General features: G+C 42.1%; 1 protein-coding gene across 5 annotated transcripts in view; it reads left to right on the top strand.

Annotated features, from left to right (window-relative positions):
• Window positions 1-18,923, top strand: part of lrrc41 (leucine rich repeat containing 41) — a 96,084-nt gene that overhangs the window by 727 nt on the left and 76,434 nt on the right. For all 5 annotated transcript variants that reach the window (XM_061737457.1, XM_061737459.1, XM_061737461.1 and 2 more), the window contains exons 2-9: window positions 817-903; window positions 997-1,055; window positions 1,135-1,888; window positions 11,140-11,376; window positions 12,178-12,339; window positions 14,249-14,347; window positions 16,132-16,260; window positions 17,418-17,490. In XM_061737457.1, coding sequence (XP_061593441.1) covers window positions 817-903; window positions 997-1,055; window positions 1,135-1,888; window positions 11,140-11,376; window positions 12,178-12,339; window positions 14,249-14,347; window positions 16,132-16,260; window positions 17,418-17,490 — 1,600 coding nt within the window. The remainder of the gene's footprint in view (window positions 1-816; window positions 904-996; window positions 1,056-1,134; window positions 1,889-11,139; window positions 11,377-12,177; window positions 12,340-14,248; window positions 14,348-16,131; window positions 16,261-17,417; window positions 17,491-18,923) is intronic.

Below are 18,923 nucleotides of genomic sequence, written 5' to 3'. Positions count from 1 at the left end.
CAAAAATACAAGTAAAATAAGTCTAGACATTGCTCGTTATTTGTTACTCTAATTTAATAATGTATCTCCTTTTCTATGCTCCATTATGTGAATTTAAATGCTTGATTTATTTTGTTATTCATATGCACCTTTTAATTCTTAGAGCGCCTTGTTTGTATTCCTTACAAGAATCCCTATTTTTTTTCCTTTCTTTTTATATTGCATTTAAATTGATATTTTTCCATTATCCTCTTTGAGAGTTTGTATATTTCCAATAAAGTTTTGTTTAAAAAAAAAATTAACATTTAAGCCCGAAAAGATTAAACTGCACTCTGTTATTTAGGTGTAGTAACAGGTGGGGAACCGGGCGTGAAAAGATGTTTCTCAACAAAAACATCAGATTTTGAAAGTAGTGAAAGTGTTGAGACTTTTTTCTTTCTCAACAAACTTTATTTAAAAATACACCATGATATACAAAACCTCAATATTTCAGGGCTATAAAATAACATTAAAAGACAAGCATTATATATATATATATATATATATATATATATATATATATATATATATATATATATATATATATATATCTCATATGGATATACTCGGTCAGTAGAACTGAACTGACCTCCAGGTCTGCTCAGTGGTCAGTACAGGAACTACTTCTACTTCAGACTTGATCCCGGTGTAATTGATCTGCAGCTGATCTTTAGTTCCTGGAGCCTAGTGGATCTGTGTTGGTTCTAAATTCCCCAAATCCAGTCTGTACATGAACAGGTGACATGACAGCGTGGGTCAGATGTTTGTATCCTAACGACAGCGTTTCTCTGTGACCAGGTCTCCCAGTCCCCATCATCAAGGATCTTCTTCCTCATCTGACCATCCTTCAGCTGGATGAGGTCCAGCCGGCTCTGAACCTGCGAGGTACGGACTCTGGTCAGGTGCTTCTTCTCACGGCCACGGCACCGTCTTCATGACTTTCTTTCTCCTTGTCTTGTTCTGTCTGCCAACCATCAGGTATTTCCACCCGCTGTGGGTGGGTTAAAGTCCTGCAGGACATGAGTATCCACAAGCACGTAGGTGTTTCTTTTTCATGAATGAGAAGCTGTGAGTGAGTGGACGGTGTGCATCACTTCCTCTTGTGTTACCTTTCAGGCAGCAAGCTTCCAGACAGAAGATGAGACCAAACATGAAGTTATGAAACTGCTTTTTACCTTCATCTTCTACGGCTCCAGAAACCACTTCATCTCCAGAAATGTCACCGATTCCAACGCTGCATCTTTGCTGTTGGCGGCAGCGAAAACCATCCGGCATTTTGTACTCATCGGACGCCACCACGCGGCCTTTCAGAGGTTAATTTCTGAGCAGCTGCCTATCCTGAACCTTCTGGAGAAGAATGTGTGCAAAGTAAACGTGTCTCTGAACAAGAAACTATCAAAGAACAGGACACCTTTGGTGCTGTGTCTCCTCCACCGCCTGCTGGACCACGGGGCCGTCAGCTCTCTGGTGTTGGACATGCAGAGGCCGCTGCTGCTGGCCTGGCTCCTGCTGAGACGGGGCTGTCAGCACGGAGACCTGCAGGAGGACCGGCAGCAGCTCCTGGGCAGCAGGAGCAGCTCTCACAGCTCCAGGGGGTCCAGCTGGAGTCCAGATGATGTGCTCATTCCATGCAAACGCTCAAAGATGGACTCTGGGTTGGAGGAGGAAGGGGAATGGGAGGAATCTGACTTTACTATGGACCCCCAGGATCTCTGCAGGACCTTTGGCCTCAGTCCTCCATCGGGAGCTTGTTCTCGGGGACAGATTAAGTCTCTGGAGCTGCGGATGTGTGATCCCGAGTCCTTCAGGGTCCTGACCTCAGCTCTGCCCACGTTCTTCTCCCTTCAGTCACTCACGCTTCACAGCACCGGTGAGTCTGCAGCCCCAACTCTTCCTCTCATTCACGCTCGTGTTTCTGTTGCATGTGTTGTGCAACAAGTAGGGCTTGGCGATATGGACCAAAAGTCATATCTCGATATTTTGTAGCTGAATGGCGATACTCGATATATATCGATATTTTTTCTGTGCCATAATTGGGGTTTCCCCCAAAGCATTGTAGCATAGCATCTCTGTTAGCTTCATTTATTTCTGAGGCAAACCCTTAAAAAAACAGTCAGTTTTAATACAAAGCCTCGTACCAAATGTCACACAGGTTCCTTTATTAACAGAGGTCTGCACAATATCAAAATGTATAAAACAAATGAAATAAAAATAAACTGCCTGCATATATAGAATAAAAATGCTTCTTGAATAAAATAAAACAAATATCCCTTTCCTGCATAACAATTAAATTAAAATACACTGTGCAATTAATACAATGTAGACAGTAACAGGCAGACTTTTCCACTGAGGTTGACAGTTGTGCAAATAACAAAACATTTGTGCAAATATCAAATAAAACATTCAAGTCAATTTTTCACAAAATAAGCTATATCAAAATCATAAAAAAAAAAGTATTTTTTTTTTTTTTTTAAATCGAAATAAACGATATTGTATGTCGCCCAGCCCTAGCAACAAGTAGCGCTGTTCAGTTATCAAGAACTATGAATAATTTTATTCAACAATGATTAATAATTCATAAGGTAGATTACTTATCAAATTGAATGATCAAAATGACTTGATGTTGCAGGGGCACCACCTGGGCCTTAACCAGGAAAAATGATCACTTTTACAGCAGAAATCAGTCTCAGAAATAGATATTATTCTGCAGAGTAGTAAAGTTTACTATTATCACTACAGAATAATCGTTGAAGGCAATTACTAGTTCGGCTCTAGCTCTGTCAAACAGCCATTGTGACGAAATCCGTGCAAACAACACAAACAACTTCTCATTAAAATCAATCAGAATTTATTCACATCCAGGTGTCAAGCAGATGGAAAAGCGACACCATTGAATAAATCCTGATGGCGCACTACGTTAAAACATAAAACACTAATTATCAAAAAAAACAACAAGAATAAAAATGAAATGTTGACTGCATGAATGGAAAAAGAAATCAAAACAATAAAGACGTGATACAAAACGATCATCTATGTTTCAGAACAACGTGGCTGCTCGTGGCCGGCCAAAACATTTAAAGGTGGCAGCGCCCTGTGGTATTTAAGGTGGCTCTGCAGCATCAGACCAAAGTCTGCAGGAAAAGAACAGGCAAACATTCTGAGACGCCACCACTGGTTCATGAGGACAGCTTTGTGAAGCCTGATCCTTGGACCTTTGCTTTTAGCCAAAGGTTATATGTTGATAGGACCTAAACAGGCCTGGTTAACCCAGAACCAAGTCAGAGTGGTCTCTTGGTGCATCTAATAACGCATCAGGCTGTAATACCTTTAAACCTGGCTGGTCTTCAGCAGGTAGGTCTTATGATCCAGGTCCTGGTCCTGGTTTCTTCCTCCTAGGGGAGTTTTTCTTTCCATTGTTTGGCTTAACCCTTTGATGCACAACATGGTTCAAAAAGGTCCTGCATTCATTTCCCAGCTTATTTCATGGTGGCTGAATATTTAAAATACTGTTGTACTCTGTTTTTTACTACAGTTCTTTATTTCCATTTTTCCTTTCATATTTTATGAGCAAGGAGCATCTCAGTAAGAAGGACACTCGTGAAGAAGTTGTCCATTGTAATGTAATAATAATAATAATAATAATAATAATGTAGTACTTTCTAAATGATCCATGTTATGCATTGTACAGGTAGTGATGCGAAAAGGGGTTTTATTCAAAAAGTAAAAAATTAAATAATTATATTTTATTTTGTATTTTTTCGTTTATTTCGGCATGTTTATATAGACACATTTCATCTCCAGAACATTATACATTGCATACTCAGCACATGACGAAAAGGGTACGGGAGAAGCTGACGCTTATCAAAGTCCCGCCCCGTTCTATGTAAGATTCATGATCACATCAACAACAGAATTCAGTAAGATACATAGTTTACCACATAGCAATTTGTCTAATTTCATCCTTCACAGTCCAGATAGCATGTATGTTTGTACACGTGTCCAGTCCACTCATCCTGATCACCGTTCCTGTGATTTACTACTGTGTCCACTGTTCAGTTATTTTAATGTCCAAGCCTCTTTTTGCATGCAATCCACTTTGCAATGGAGGTGCGTGTGTCAATGCAGATTTTGATTAGTCGCCGTCCTCTGGCTCTCTAGCCGCCTTTGCCCCCTCCGCTCGTACTGACTTCATCTCCTCCCGAGCTTTGGACACCTCCGACCATACACTGGTCAGTCTCTCCTGGATGTCAGCGAGGCCAGAGAGCAGCTTTGCCTGATCAGCTCTCACTTTTCTCAACTTTTGTAGCATCCAGACCCCGCCAAGCCCTAGGATCACTAGGCCCACCGTCATGCCCGTGAATATATAGACGTCTTCCACGTCTTCTATATCCAACACCCCAAGACACACTACTTTCCACTTATTCCAGCTGTCCATGGTGTATCCCGCCAAGAATGTCCCATCTGGACAGGCCGGTTCCCCTGTCCCAGCACGCCGTGTAGAAAAAATCTTGTCAATAGCATTTACTGACCAGTTCAGAATCTCCATTCTTGATTTTATGTTCTGCTTGGTCGTGATATCTGCTGTGCTGTGATAGAGCTCAATGTCACACACACACATTTTATAGTGACTTTGTTTAGTCTCCATGTTTTGTTTCCATGCTAGGTGCTCCCGTGCTGAATTTCCCACATTGCCATTGTTTTGTACACATAGCCAGACATTGCCTTCGTGTACCTAGGTTTGATAATCCTTCAATAACAGTTTCTTTAACCCATGTTTGAAAACAGTTACATTTCTTGCTAACTTTAATTCATTGTTTAGGCTATTCCACATTTTCACACCAGCTACTGACAAACTATGGCTTCCCATCGTTGTCCTTATCTTTTTCTGTTGAAACTGCAGCAAGCTGCGCATGCTGTGAGGACCTTGACTAAGAGTGAACAATTTCTGAACATTTACTGGCAATGCCGCCTGTGTTGCTTTGTAAATTGTTTGTAGCATCTGAAAATGAAGTATCTCTCTCAGTTTTAGATATTTCGCCTTTATGAACAGTTCGTTCGTATGTGCCCTGGCTGGGACAGAATGAATGATGCGAAGCGCTTTTTTTTGCAATTTAAATATTGGTTCTGTAATGCCCTTGTAAGTGAAACCCCAATTTTCTACACAGTACCTCATATGTGGGACTATTAGTGCCGAATATATGGTCTTAAGCGAGTTTAAATTGAGAGATTTCTGCAATTTCCACAGAATAGACACACTCCTTGCCATCTTATTTTGAATTATTTTTACATGTGGTCGCCATGTCAAGAGGTCATCCACTAATATACCCAGAACCTTATGTTCCCTCACTCTTTCTATATTGTATCCATTAACTTGCAAGTTTATGCTTTTCTTTACATTATTTCTCCCAAATAACATGAATTTGGTCTTTGCCAGATTTAGTGATAATTTATTTATATTAAACCATGTATTTAGTTTTGTCATTTCTCTGTTAATCGCTTTTTCCAGTATATTCAAGTCGTTTCCTGAGCAGAAAATATTTGTATCATCAGCAAATAAAATAAGTTTTAATACATCAGATGTTTTGATTATGTCATTGATATATAGAGTAAATAGCTTAGGGCCTAAGACTGACCCCTGTGGGACACCACAGACGACATCCAGGCATGTAGACGTATTTGTTCCCATCTGGACATATTGGACTCTACCAGATAGATAGCTTTTGATCCATCTTAAAGCTGTATCTCTGATACCGTAATCATATAATTTTTCAATCAAAATATCGTGATTTATAGTGTCAAAAGCTTTTTTGAGGTCAATAAAGATGCCTACTATATATAATTTGTGGTCAAGCGCATCTTTAATCAGTTCTAAGGACTCTGTGAGGGCAAGTGCTGTCGAATGTTGCTTTCTGAACCCGTATTGGCTATCACACAGGATGTTGTGTTCAGTCATGAACTTTTCCAATCTGCTATTATAGAGTTTTTCTAAAATCTTTGAACACTGCGGCAATAAGGAGACCGGGCGATAGTTTGTAGTCATATTTATATCACCACTTTTATACAATGGTAATACCTTTGCTATTTTCATCTTGTCTGGAAATACACCGGTTTTGAAGGATAAGTTACATATGTGCGTGAGTGGTGTTATAATTCCTTTTTGTACCGCCTTCAACAGTCTCATGTCAATTTCGTCTACATCTACTGAAGATTTACATTTGCACTGTGTGAGGGCATTTACAACTTCTGCTTCAGTGACTGGTTCAAGTAACAGACATGAATTTTTAGTGATTGTATTCTTATCAGAGTCAAAATGGTCCCAGCGCAATGGTGATTCAGGGATGTCCTTGGCCAGCTGTGGGCCAACATTTACAAAGAATTTATTGAATTGATCCACAATCAAGTTCCCGTCAGACACCGTCTCATTATTTATAATAAGGTGGTCTGGGAGTGTGACCTTTGGTTTCCGACCTGATATTGAATTCACTATACTCCAGAGTTTCTTGTTATGATTCTTGTTATCTGATAGTAGTTTTTCATAGTAATCCTTTTTTTGCTTTCTTAGTGCACTATTTATCTTATTTCTATATTTTTTATATTTGGATTCAGCTATTTTATGATCAAAAACAACTTAAAGGAGCATGAGGCAGGATTGAGGCAGGATTTATGAAAGAAATCCGTATAAGTTTTCTAGTAATAATGTCAGATGAAGCATTCCAAACCCGAAAGAATGAGCCCTCTAGTGCAGTGATTCTTAACCATAGGGCCGCGGCCCACACTTGGGCCGCGAGCGCCATCTAGTGGGCCGCCAAAAAAATTCAGTTTTGTACGTGTGGGCCGCGGGGGCCGCGGGACTGCATAGCAACTCCCGACCAAATGAGGAGAAGAAGACACTCAGCTAGTACGTGTAATAGTAAGAGAAATGGTGTGTATTTACAGAAAAAATCATTTATTTTGCACAGAGTTCGTTAAGATCCACCAGGATCAGGGATTCTACGGCGTAGGCTCTGCGTCTTTTACGCGGAACCATAATTCAGGCTTGAAGCCCCCATGAGAAGGGGGAAGGGGGGCGTGATTTGCCAGTGATTGCCCGGCGGCGGCTCCGCAGAGGCGGGCCGGAGAGCCGGAGGAACCGCCCGACTGAGCGGGAGCCGACGCGTCCCCGCGGCCGCGGAACCCGCTGCCGCTCGGGCGGCGGCGGGTTCCGTCGTTACTGCTGAAGGATGGTAGATGCGTGGGCTGAAGTGTCTGCTGGACTGGACTGTTGTTGCAAAAGCATCGGAAAGTGACTGGGCTGCAGCGCGGAGACCTGCGGGCTCGTCCCCGTCGCAGCTGATCAGGCTCGGATGAAGCCCGACATGCTGAGTCCTGACAACTGATTAATTTAATATCTTAAATAAATAAAATCTTAAAACACCCATGTTTGAGTCCAGATACAGCTGTGAGGCAGCTTTCTCCACAATGGACATAATTAAAACTAAATATGAGCACCTTCTCATGTGTATGAGAACCTGACACCATCCAGACCAGATTTAAAGTCCTGGCAGGAGAAATTAGAGCTCAGTTCTCTCACTCTGAACAACAGAAAGTGGGGGCATACGATTATGGGGAAGAAAGAAAAACTGCAAAACTGTTCAATTGTTAAGATGTGTTTATATTCATTTATTATAAAAATGTGTTGAGACAATTAACAAAGAAAAGGGGAAATTCAAACTGCTGGTAGAGAAATAAAATAAGATAGCATTTGAAAAATAAGATAAAATCAATTTTATTTTTAAGAGAAAAAAATATGTGTAATTCAAGTTACACATGTTAAGTGTTAAATATTTTTGAAATGTACTTTTTTTAATATAACAGTCAGATGCAGATGTGGATACAACTATGAGGCTACTTGAATATATACACACACATAATATATATATATATATATATATATATATATATATATATATATATATATATATATATTATGATGTTCTGGACCTTCGCTTGAGTAAATCTTCTCTAAATGGACCTCTTAAAGTTTTAGTTGAATACCCCAGCTATACAATTTTAATATTTAATGGGCCCCGGGCCACTCTGTACTGGAAAAATTGGGCCGCAAGGTCAGAAAGGTTAAGAACCCCTGCTCTAGTGTATCTCTCCTTTGCCTTGAACAGGCTGTGTGCTGCAAAATGTGCTGCAATTCGGACTCCGAATTTCCCGCGCTGTCCTGCGGATGTGACGTCACATGACGCTGCATGTGCGTTCTCCCCGTTCTCCCGTGCCGGCTTCACTGTTGGCTGCAGTACCCCCGACGGCCGTCGTGGTGAAGGGTGGCGCTAGAGAGTCTCATTTCTTAAAGGGATTGTGACATGAAAAACACATTTTTCTTGATTTTTTGTGTTTTGTTGGGTGTCTTGACATCAATTACACCCAAAAAAACGAACTTTTAACATTCAGTGTATTGTGTGCTTTCTGGGAGTTTCCGCATAACTATGCAAAAACGGCGCATCTGGTTGGGTGGCGGACCTATACGTATAGGTCCGCTAAATCACCGCCCCCTCCACCCAGCTCCCTGCCCATCACCTATCCTCTCTCTGCCCACAAGACAAATCACCCGAGCACTGAGCCGCGGGCTGGAGGGAGAGAGACGTCTCCTCTCCACCCGCGCTCTCCTTTTTTTTCGCCTACGACCTCAGATCAGACGAGACAACCCGCTGAATTTAAGCATATTACTAAGCGGAGGAAAAGAAACTAACAAGGATTCCCTCAGTAGCGGCGAGCGAAGAGGGAAGAGCTCAGGGCAATGATTGACAGGAAAGGGGGAAAAGGACGCGTTTTTCACTGCGCAAAAAACACCGTCATAAAAAAGCCAGGCATGGAGTACTGGAGTGAAGTTTTTCTTGTTACACCTTTTTAGACACATTTGAGGGATATTGGCCAAGACTTTTAATAGTGTTAAAAGCATGTTAAAAATTATGTCACAATACCTTTAAAAGGAGCCTCATGCTCCTTTAAGTGGAGGGAGTTTTTACCTTTTTACCCTACCCTCACCTATGGTCATGAACTTTTGGTAGTGACCGAAAGGATTAGATCGCAGATACAAGCGGCCGAGATGAGTTTCCTCCGCAGGGTGGCTGGACGCTCCCTTAGAGATGAGTTTCCTCCGCAGGGTGGCTGGACGCTCCCTTAGAGATAGGGTGAGGAGTTCGGTCACCCGGGAGGAGCTCGGAGTCGAGCCGCTGCTCCTTCACATTGAGAGGAGTCAGCTGAGGTGGCTTGGGCATCTGTACCGGATCCTCCTGGACGCCTCCCTAGGGAGGTGTTCCAGGCATGTCCCACCGGGAGGAGACCCCGGGGAAGACCCAGGACACGCTGGAGAGACTATGTCTCTCGGCTGGCCTGGGAACGCCTCGGACTCCCCCCGGAAGAGCTGGAGGAAGTGTCTGGGGTGAGGGAAGTCTGGGCATCCCTGCTGAGGCTGCTGCCCCCGCGACCCGGGAACGGATAAAGCGGGAGAAGATGAGTGAGATGAGTGAGAGTTTTTACCTGCCATTGTTGTTGTAATTGTTTATGTAATAATTGCTTGGGGGTTCATGTTCTGGTCTCTGGAAAGATCCTGGAGACAACTTCTGTTGTAATAGACGATATATAAATAAAATTTAATTGAAAACAAGATGGTCCGTGCTCTAGGGGTGGGTATTGCCAAGGACCTCACGATACGATACACATCACGATACTCGAGTCACGATACAATGTTGAAATTTAGCGATATATTGCGATGTCATGCATAGTTAGCTGAAAACTGTAAAAGGCATTAAGCCCATGGATAAAATAAAGTCGTACTGGATTTACAACATCTGAAACATGATTTATTATTTGGAAAAATAAAAAAAATCTGAAATTCAAATTTTGAATATCAATATCGAATTGGCCGGCAGAGTATTGCCATATTTTATATATATAAATATATTGCCATATATTCCCATATCGATATTTTTGCCAGCGTCTACTGTGCTCTGTTGGGTCATTATTTACAGCTTAGATGTCAAGTTGACTGAACATGTGGGTAAAGTGGTGATACTGAGGTTCAGAACACCACGGGCCTAATTATGCATGAACATGCTATTTTGTATAATTTTATTTTGTTGTCATGGATGTGAAATCTAGCTATGGAGACTAAAACTTTTCTTTTTTGAACAGACTGTAAATACGTGTATTACTGCAGGTCTGGATCAGACCCTGGTGGTCGGTAGAGGAAACACAGTTTTTCCTTGTAGGAGTGTTAACACTGGGGTCAAACTACCGTCTTCACACCACTTTCTGTCAAGAAGGCAGATGTTAGAAATAAGGCGTAACTTGCAGAAAACACGAGGTGTTTATCTGAAAATGGACTGAAGTCAGTCATGAAGATGTTTATTGTCTGATTTGTTCAGAACACCGACTAAAAGCCCACAAATGGATCGACACAAACAGTCGTATTGTTTGTGCTACAGAGGTAAAGACTACCGTATTTTCTGCATTATAAGGCGCATCTTCAATGAATGACGTATTTTAAAACCTTTTCCATATATAAGGCGCACCGCATTATAAGGCGCATAAATAAATATCTGGTAAAATACCGTACTATAGTGGCCGGGGGTTGAGTTACGTATCTACCTGATGGAGCTGCGCTACAGGAAATGCTACAAAATCCTACAGCAAATGCAAAAAAAAAACAAGAAGAAAAGTACCGTATGTCAAACTTTATTAACAAAATAAAAACCAGCTTTGCTCCGTCTTGTCAAAGTTTCCATTATGCGAGTCAGCTTCGCTGCTGTTGTCTTGAAGGTCTGTGACGATTCCTGACGGTTTTAGCGCCATTACTTTGGTAACACCAACTACATTACCCACAATCCCCCTGACTACAGTAACAGAAATTACCGTAATTATCATATATAAGGCGCACTGCCGGTTTTTGAGAAAATTAAAGGCTTTTAGGTGCGCCATATAGTGCGGAAAATACGGTAGTTTCCAATGACAATATGGTTGCCTGGTGGAAATGTGAAACAGCCTGTTGTGTTAACTCCTCCTCCTCTGCAGAAACATGAATAAAATCCGTGTAAACCTCTTCAGCTAAGTTCATACTGGTTGTTCTGTCAGCTCTGTTCCAGGAGAAGGACGTGCTGACTTTGGCCTGGGCTCTGAAGCATCTGTCTGCCAGCGGCCGCAGCCTCATCACCCACCTGAACATCAGTGTCCTGCCCAACGCCGGCCTCATGGAGGTGCTGCTGGACGCCTGTCCCCGACTCACATCCCTGCAGACGGAGGTCCACGCCATCATGTGGGGTCTCCCCATCTCATCCAACTCTCCCCCGACTGCTGACTCCAACGTCTCAGGTGCATCAAACACACAAGCCCTCGCACACTCGGACGTGTTGCAGGAACTCTACCACACGTCCACTCTAGGTTCCTAGGGACAGATGAGAGGATTATTTTAATGGCTCAGGGGCCACTAAAGGTTGACCAGCTGCTGACTGGAGCATAAAACATTTCTGCTGGATGACCGAACGAACGTTTTTACGTCACAATCAAAGTAAAATCTGCTCTGTTTTTCTGAATTAACCAGATACCTCACAACTTGCAAGAAGCTGTCATTCACTTGAGAGCTGGATTTCATACAAACATGTTCCTGTCGAGTTTAATTTTGCTTTTGGTTTGAAACATAGGGAGATACTCTTGTCTTTAAGTTATATAGATGGTATTTTTATTAGTTTGTCGACTTTGCGCAGGCACCTCAGGACTTTCAGTTGTTCAGACTGAAAGCCCATTCTGATCTGAAGCAGATTTATTTATTTTCATTAAAAGTTTTTCTCCAAATTCTGAGATAATTATTTCGTTAATTCAGAAAAACAGAGCAGATTTTTTTTTTTCTCAAGTGAATGCAATACGCTTCCGTATAAATAAATAAGAATGAATAAGAGTGAACATTTCAGTGAATTGCAGAATAAAAGCAGGTATTGGATCTACGATGTTTGTAAAGATGTACTAAAGATTAGTGAAACTACGGGTCCTGGAGAGCTCAGTGGGTTGAGCGGCTCCACCTGTAGAAGCTTTAGTCCTGGTGAGTGTATGGTTGCTGGACGCTGAAGTGGTCCAGGTTGAGATTATGTCTAATGATGTGCTCTTGTCTTTCTGCAGAGCTGCCTCTGGAGAAGCTGACGGTCCAGTTCAAGTTGCACACAAACCTGTACTTCCTGTTGTCTGTGCTGCGGCGGTCCCCGCGGCTGGGCCGGCTTCATCTGTCTGGGATCAGGCTGCCCACCGGCTCGGCCCTGAGCTCGCTCCTCAACACTCTGGCAGGTACCGGTCCTCCCACGGGGAGAGTTCCTGCTTCACCCTCTCACACATCTGACTCTTGGTAGGAACAATACAGTCAGGAGCACAAATATCAGCACAGTGACGGGGCTTTAGGATTCTGTCTTTATTAGTGATGCACCGATTGTTTGGTAACCGAAATTGTTCGGCCGAAAAAGGCAAAAAAACACTTTCGGTGTTCGGTGGAATAAGTGGGGAAAAAAAACGAACAGTTAATAACAGCGTTGTAAAATAAGGAAATAGACTGGCCGCTCCGTCCCGTAACGTTGCGTACTACATAAATCGTTGGCCAACCAAAAACTAACCCCATAAGAATTTTACCTAACGTTCACCAGGAGGTGGAACCAAAACAACATAATGCTGGGAAATTTAAAAAATTTCATTTTTTTATGTTCAATAAATATTTTCTACCTTGTAATTTTGTAGAAGATTTTTTTCTTTGAAAAGCCTAAATCAAATGTATTTGATTTATGCAATGGTGAAAAAATTGGCAAAATAAATGAAAAACTGGTGAAGAACCATGTTCGGTATTGTTCGGTATTGGGCCAAGTGTTTATTATTAGTTTCGGTTTCGGCCACAAATTTTCATTTCGGTGCATCACTAGTCTTTATGTGCCACCGCAGTGGATTTGATGTGATCAAAGTCTGGGACTGATGCGTGTCAGGTCGGCCCAAATCAACAGGAATGTCCTCTTTCTGCTCAGTGAGTGTCAGGATTTAGCACCTTGTTATCACTCTTGAGAGGGTTGTATGTTGCTGCTTTGGGTTTTATTTTGCCAGTTGTTTTTTGAGCTGCTCCCGTGACTCTGGCCTGCTTCCTCTGCGCGGAGGCCTGTCCTCACTAATGACAGTCCCAGGGAGAACCTGCAGCGTGGTTCACCTTCTGCCAGGAACTGTGGCTGCGGCACGGAAACAGGACACACAGCAAGTCACCCACAAGGACAGCATGTTCAAACTGAGATTACTGAATAGTAGTGGTAGTTACAGTGATTCGGACAGTTGGGGGAAGAACTTCAGAGTGTTACCTTTCAAAAGACACCTAAACCCTCTCTGTACTTCAAACGGTTCAAGAACAGCTTTCAATTTACTTTGGGTTTGCCTTGGATAGGCGTTTTGGGCGACTTTTACAGGAATGGGAACAGGCTCTTTGCCCGGTATCATGCGGCTCTTGCGACTTTATTTGACAGTTGCAGTGAAAGACAGACAGGTAGGAAGCAGGGGCAAAATATGCTGCGACTGGAATGGACCCCGCGTCGCTGTACAGGGGAAGGTTTACATAAGTCGCCTGCTCAACCCGTTGAACCGTACGGGTGCGTGCAGTCCTACCCCTCCACGCTTCCTGACAGTGAGGTGCTGCACACAGTGTTCCTTGTTGAAAATGACTGGCCTGTGGTCTTAGTTCTGTGGGACTCCATTATTGTCAAATACTATAATTTGATTAAATTATTATTATATTATAATATAAATTAAATATGAATATTTAAGCAATACATCACGACATGCTGTGGTATACGCTCATTATATTGCATTACATTATATGTTCTTCGGCCCGACGCAAAGTGATGTATTGCTTTTATAAAACGGTTACCAATAATGTAAATATGAAAGAGGAATACACAATCTATTTTATGTAGTTTTTAATTAATCAAAAATACATATTATCCAGTAAAAATAGCGCCGTTGTGGAAAAGAATAGTCCCATCTCTCCTGACGTTAGTCCTGCATGTCGTCTTTTCTTCTGCTTCTTTTTAGGAGAAAGTCACTGTTCACTGCTCCACCGTATCTGTTGAGTCCTGCACGGAGACGATGGAGCTGCTCAGTCCAGAGAGTTCCCCTTTGAAGTTTCTGACAGGGACATAAAACTCTCTTAAAATGTCATTGAAATGTTTTTCAGAGTGGAACCGGCGCCTGAAGACCCTCCACCTGGAGGACATGAAGCTGTCGGACTGTCTTCCTGAGCTCCTGCACCTGCTGAAGGACTGTGAGCTGGAAGGTGAGACGAGCTCCGTGCTGCTGCTGCTGCTCCGGGTCCATCTTCACTCTGCTTTCACCAGGAGGGAATGAATCAATAGTTTATTTCAGTTACATTACATTATATGCAACCTAACTTGTGTGCATGTAACTGACAAAACATTATCCTACATATCTACACTAATCAGTTTCACACAATAACCAATAACACACGAACTCTGTGAAACCGAAAAAGGAGTAGGCTGAAGCCGAGGCTTATTTCTGCCGATCCTGTACCTTCCAAAAGATAACCCAGTTTATCAGTAATACAAAAGACAAGAAAGAAAAGAAAATTTACTTTAAATCGCTCTGCATAATTAAATTATATTCAAACCATTTTGCATTGTAATCCTTAAAGGAGCCGTCTGTAAGAAATGTCCAAAACTGGTACTGCAGTCACTTTCCAAATATTGTTGAGCGGCGTGTACCCTCCCCCTCCTCCCCCCGACCAGAGGTTGCCAGGTAGGCTGCAGAATGCAGCAGGAACGTAGGCTGCCATGGCTGCAATAATTAGAGCCGAGCTGGCAACCCGGATGCCGAAACAATACTGACTTCATGATTGGGAGATAGGTGGAGGGGGGAGCTTCAGAAACAATACTGACTTGGTGATTGGGAGATAGGTGGAGGGTGGAGCTTCAGAAACAATACTGACTTGGTGATTGGGAGATAGGTGGAGGGTGGAGCTTCAGAAACAATACTGACTTGGTGATTGGGAGATAGGTGGAGGGTGGAGCTTCAGAAACAATACTGACTTGGTGATTGGGAGATAGGTGGAGGGTGGAGCTTCAGGCCAAAACAAAAAATGACAACATAAACATCAGTTGAGGGCTGCAACTCCTCTTTTTAAACTGGAATATCCTGGCTTGAGTGCTGTTGTCAGTGACATAAGTATTTGAAATGAACATGATTTTTAAATGTCTGTTGACATATCGGGGTCATTTTATGATTCGTTTTATTATTGCTCTTACATACAGCTCCTTTAATTATTTTGTCTTTCAACATTATTTTAAAACTCAACAGAGATCTACATCATTCCAGTTCATCACAAAGTCCATTCCATAATTTGACTCCCAAAAATTAAACGCATCTGTATTTAACATTAGTCCTCACATAACATGTTTCAAAGACCCATAGCCTTCTTAATTATAATTTGTTTCTTTTAATCTAAAGAAATGTTGAATACAAGTAGGGAGGCTTTTATTCTTAACTCGAAATAATATTTCTCATGTTTTTAAATAAACAATATCTGTGAATTTTTATGTGGCTGACTCTAATAATAATGTATTAGTAGTATCGTGATAGGAAACTTTATTTATTATTCTTATAACTCTTGTCTGGAGTTTAACTATAAGGTCTATATCAGTTCTGTATGTGTTTCCCCAAATCCCCACAATATGACATGTATGGCTTTATAAGAGAAATACAATATGTGCAAAATTTTTTTGTCCAACAGATCCCTTGTTTTTTAAATAATACCAATAGATCTTGACAATTTCTGTCTAATGTAATCAATATGTGGCTTGGACTCCCCCCCCTGACCGTCTCCTGTCCTCCTGTCCTCCTGTCCTCCTGTCCTCCTGTCCTCCTGTCCTCGGGGGTCATGTTCTGGGTATGGGTCTCTGTAAAGCGTCTAGAGACAACTCTGTTGTATTAGACGCTATATAAATAAAATTGAATTGAATTGAATTGAATTGTCCTCCTGTCCTCCTGTCCTCCTGTCCTCCTGTCCTCCTGTCCTCCTGTCCTCCTGTCCTCCTGTCCTGTCAGACCTCAGGTTGAGTGACTGTCGTCTCCTGGAGAGTTGTGTGGATAAAGACGGAGGTCTGCAGCAGCTGGTGGAGGCTCTGAAGACGCTGCCTTCACTGCACACGCTCAGTCTGGCTCAGAACCGCATCGGTAAGACCACCTTTCAGTCTCTGCTCTTCTACTGAAACATGAGGAAATCCTGTGGGGCTGTGGCTCTTGGTGGGAGATCAGTCTGGTACCAGTGGAGCAGCTGAAGAGAACACCGGAGGGAAGAACTGGATGTCAAACGCAGGTTTTCTGAGGACGAGTGGTGCCGTGTTGGACATGGACCGAACCAACAGGTCTGGGAAACCAGCTGGGACACGCCCACCTCCTGTCAATCACGCTGAGCTGTGTTAGCTTCACTCAGCTCATGGTCACCTGTGATGGAATTATTATCAGTTTACTGAATCTGAACGCAGAACTGAAGCAGGACCAGCAGAACTGAAGCAGGACCAGCAGAATGCATGAAGCATGAAATCACGTGCATGAGCATGAAATCACGGGGCGTTTGTCCAGTTCCTCTTGTATCAATAGTTTAGGATGTTTCTGTTGTGTCCCTCCTTCTACGGTATCAGGGCCAGGCAGGAGAACAAATATTTGAGAGGGGAAGATTTCTTTTTATTGTGCACTTGGAGAAAAAAGTCGAAATGTCAAGAAAAAAGTCGAAATGTGGGAGATTAATGTTGAAATACATTTTGGTGAATAAGGTGTAAATGTCTCCTCTGGCCCATCCAATCCTTTAGAGAGCGACTGACTGCTCTGCAGCAGCAGCCGGAACTAACTAACTAACTAACTAACTAACCAATTAACTAACTAACTAACTTCCATCTTTGGAGGGTCTATAGGCCTACGAGGCATTTTGTAAAGACAGTCACATGCACTGTTTGTTATAGTCACAGAAGGTTGACTTTATTCTCAAAATTTTGACTTTTTTCTCAACATTTGGACTTTTTTCTCGAAATTGTACTTCAACATTAATCTCGACATTTCAACTTTTTTCTCAACATTTCAACTTTTTTCTCAACATTTCAACTTTTTTCTCAACATTTCAACTTTTTTCTCGAAGTGCATAATAAAAAAAAATCTTCCTCCTCTAAAATATTATTTTTATTTTTCTCCTGCCTGGCCCTAATACTCTCTGGTACTCCTTAATTTCCTGCTTGTGGCTTTACCTGCTTCTCCCTTCAGCTGGATTCTGTCATTCCAGCAGCTGTGCTTGTAGAGCAGGACTCAGAACCAACGGTTAACGTCTCCTGTCTCCACAGCCAGGAGCGTCTGGGTTCTGGCAGAACTGTTCTCCGGGCCGGCACCCAGCTCCGTGAAGCGGCTGGACATCAGGTGAGATCTTCTCAACCCCGTAGGTTCTGTCGTCCTCGTGGTCACCGACAGGAACAGGAAACCCAGATCTGTGAGCTCTAGAGCCGAGCTGGAACCAGCAGGTTCTGAGGTTCTGACGGGTCGCAGGGAGAAGTACACAAACATCTGAACACGCTTAGCGCTTTAAGTCAAACGTTTGTTGACAGATCTGTACTTCAGTCTGCTTTTTGTTATCGCTTCTTTTATTTTGAAAATCCCTCCAAAACGTTGGTCCCTTTTTTAATTTGAGAAGTAAAAGATTGTAAATGTTTTTTATCTCCGTGGACAGAAGCAGAACACAGCAGATGTTCTCAGAGCAGATGTGATGGACCCTGAAGGACGAGCAGAGACTACAGAGGTTGATTTTAAAGCATGTTTATTGCATGCATGATGAGAGAGAGAAGATAGTTAGAAATAAAGACAAACAACTTTTTCTTATTGGAGATTCAAAGTAAACTTTCATACAGACCGTTTGGTTCCCCTGACAACCTCCCAGAAAAGAACAGATCAAGAATGTGCTTCATAGTTTTCTTCTGACAAAAATGCAAATATTTAGATAAATATTTCAAAATAATTGTCTAAACTGGGGAGGAACCGTGGTTTAGACTTGGCCTCCCTTCGTTGGAGCCTTGATTGGTCCGATCACTCTGGTCTCTTTGTCTGCTTTGGCTCCAAACATGGTGGATTCAGTGTTGAACTCTAGTAACCGCTCTGGGCTGCTGCTCTCCGTCGCTGGTTTCCTGAGACGAGGGAACCACTTCCAGTGATGACGAGTTAACCTACGAGAGCCTGGGATACCTGAATGTTAGAACACTCACAAATGATGTTTAGCCCTTTTTAATGTGTGTTTTAGTTCTCCTAGTCCTGCAAAGGCTAAAATAAGTTCCCAACAATTCCCTCCTTTCACAGCTTTCAAGGTGTGAAGATCAATGAACTCAGATAATCAAAAGCAGATCAGTAAAAGTGATTAAAACCTTCAGGAGATTATTCTGGTTTGAAGTCATGTCCAAAAAGGCAAGGCAAGGGTAATCCAAAGTGCTTTACATCAACATTAAAAGCAGCAAGACACAATTAAACAGTAAATAACAAATAAAATGAAATAAAATGATTAGGAAAGAGGTAAAATAATAAAAAGCACAAGTTGTTAAAAAGTAAGGGCAGTAGAGTACAGCAGGTACATCTCATTCTTAAAATGGCAAGAATTACGTTTCTATACGGTCAAAACGTACAAAGACCGGGTCAAATACAGTATTACAAAAGTAATCTGTAACAATTCATACGGTGAATTAAACCAATTTGACAATTCTATGTCACAATGCCTGCATTCAGGGCTTATCCATAACTTCACGTGTTTTTCAAAAATCATAAGTTTTTAATTTAAGAGTATGCTTAAAGGTATTGTGACATCATTTTTA

Source organism: Cololabis saira, chromosome 13 (genome assembly GCF_033807715.1).
Source record: "Cololabis saira isolate AMF1-May2022 chromosome 13, fColSai1.1, whole genome shotgun sequence".
In the NCBI taxonomy this organism is placed as follows: domain Eukaryota; kingdom Metazoa; phylum Chordata; class Actinopteri; order Beloniformes; family Belonidae; genus Cololabis; species Cololabis saira.
This window is presented reverse-complemented; position numbering and strand designations above follow the sequence as displayed.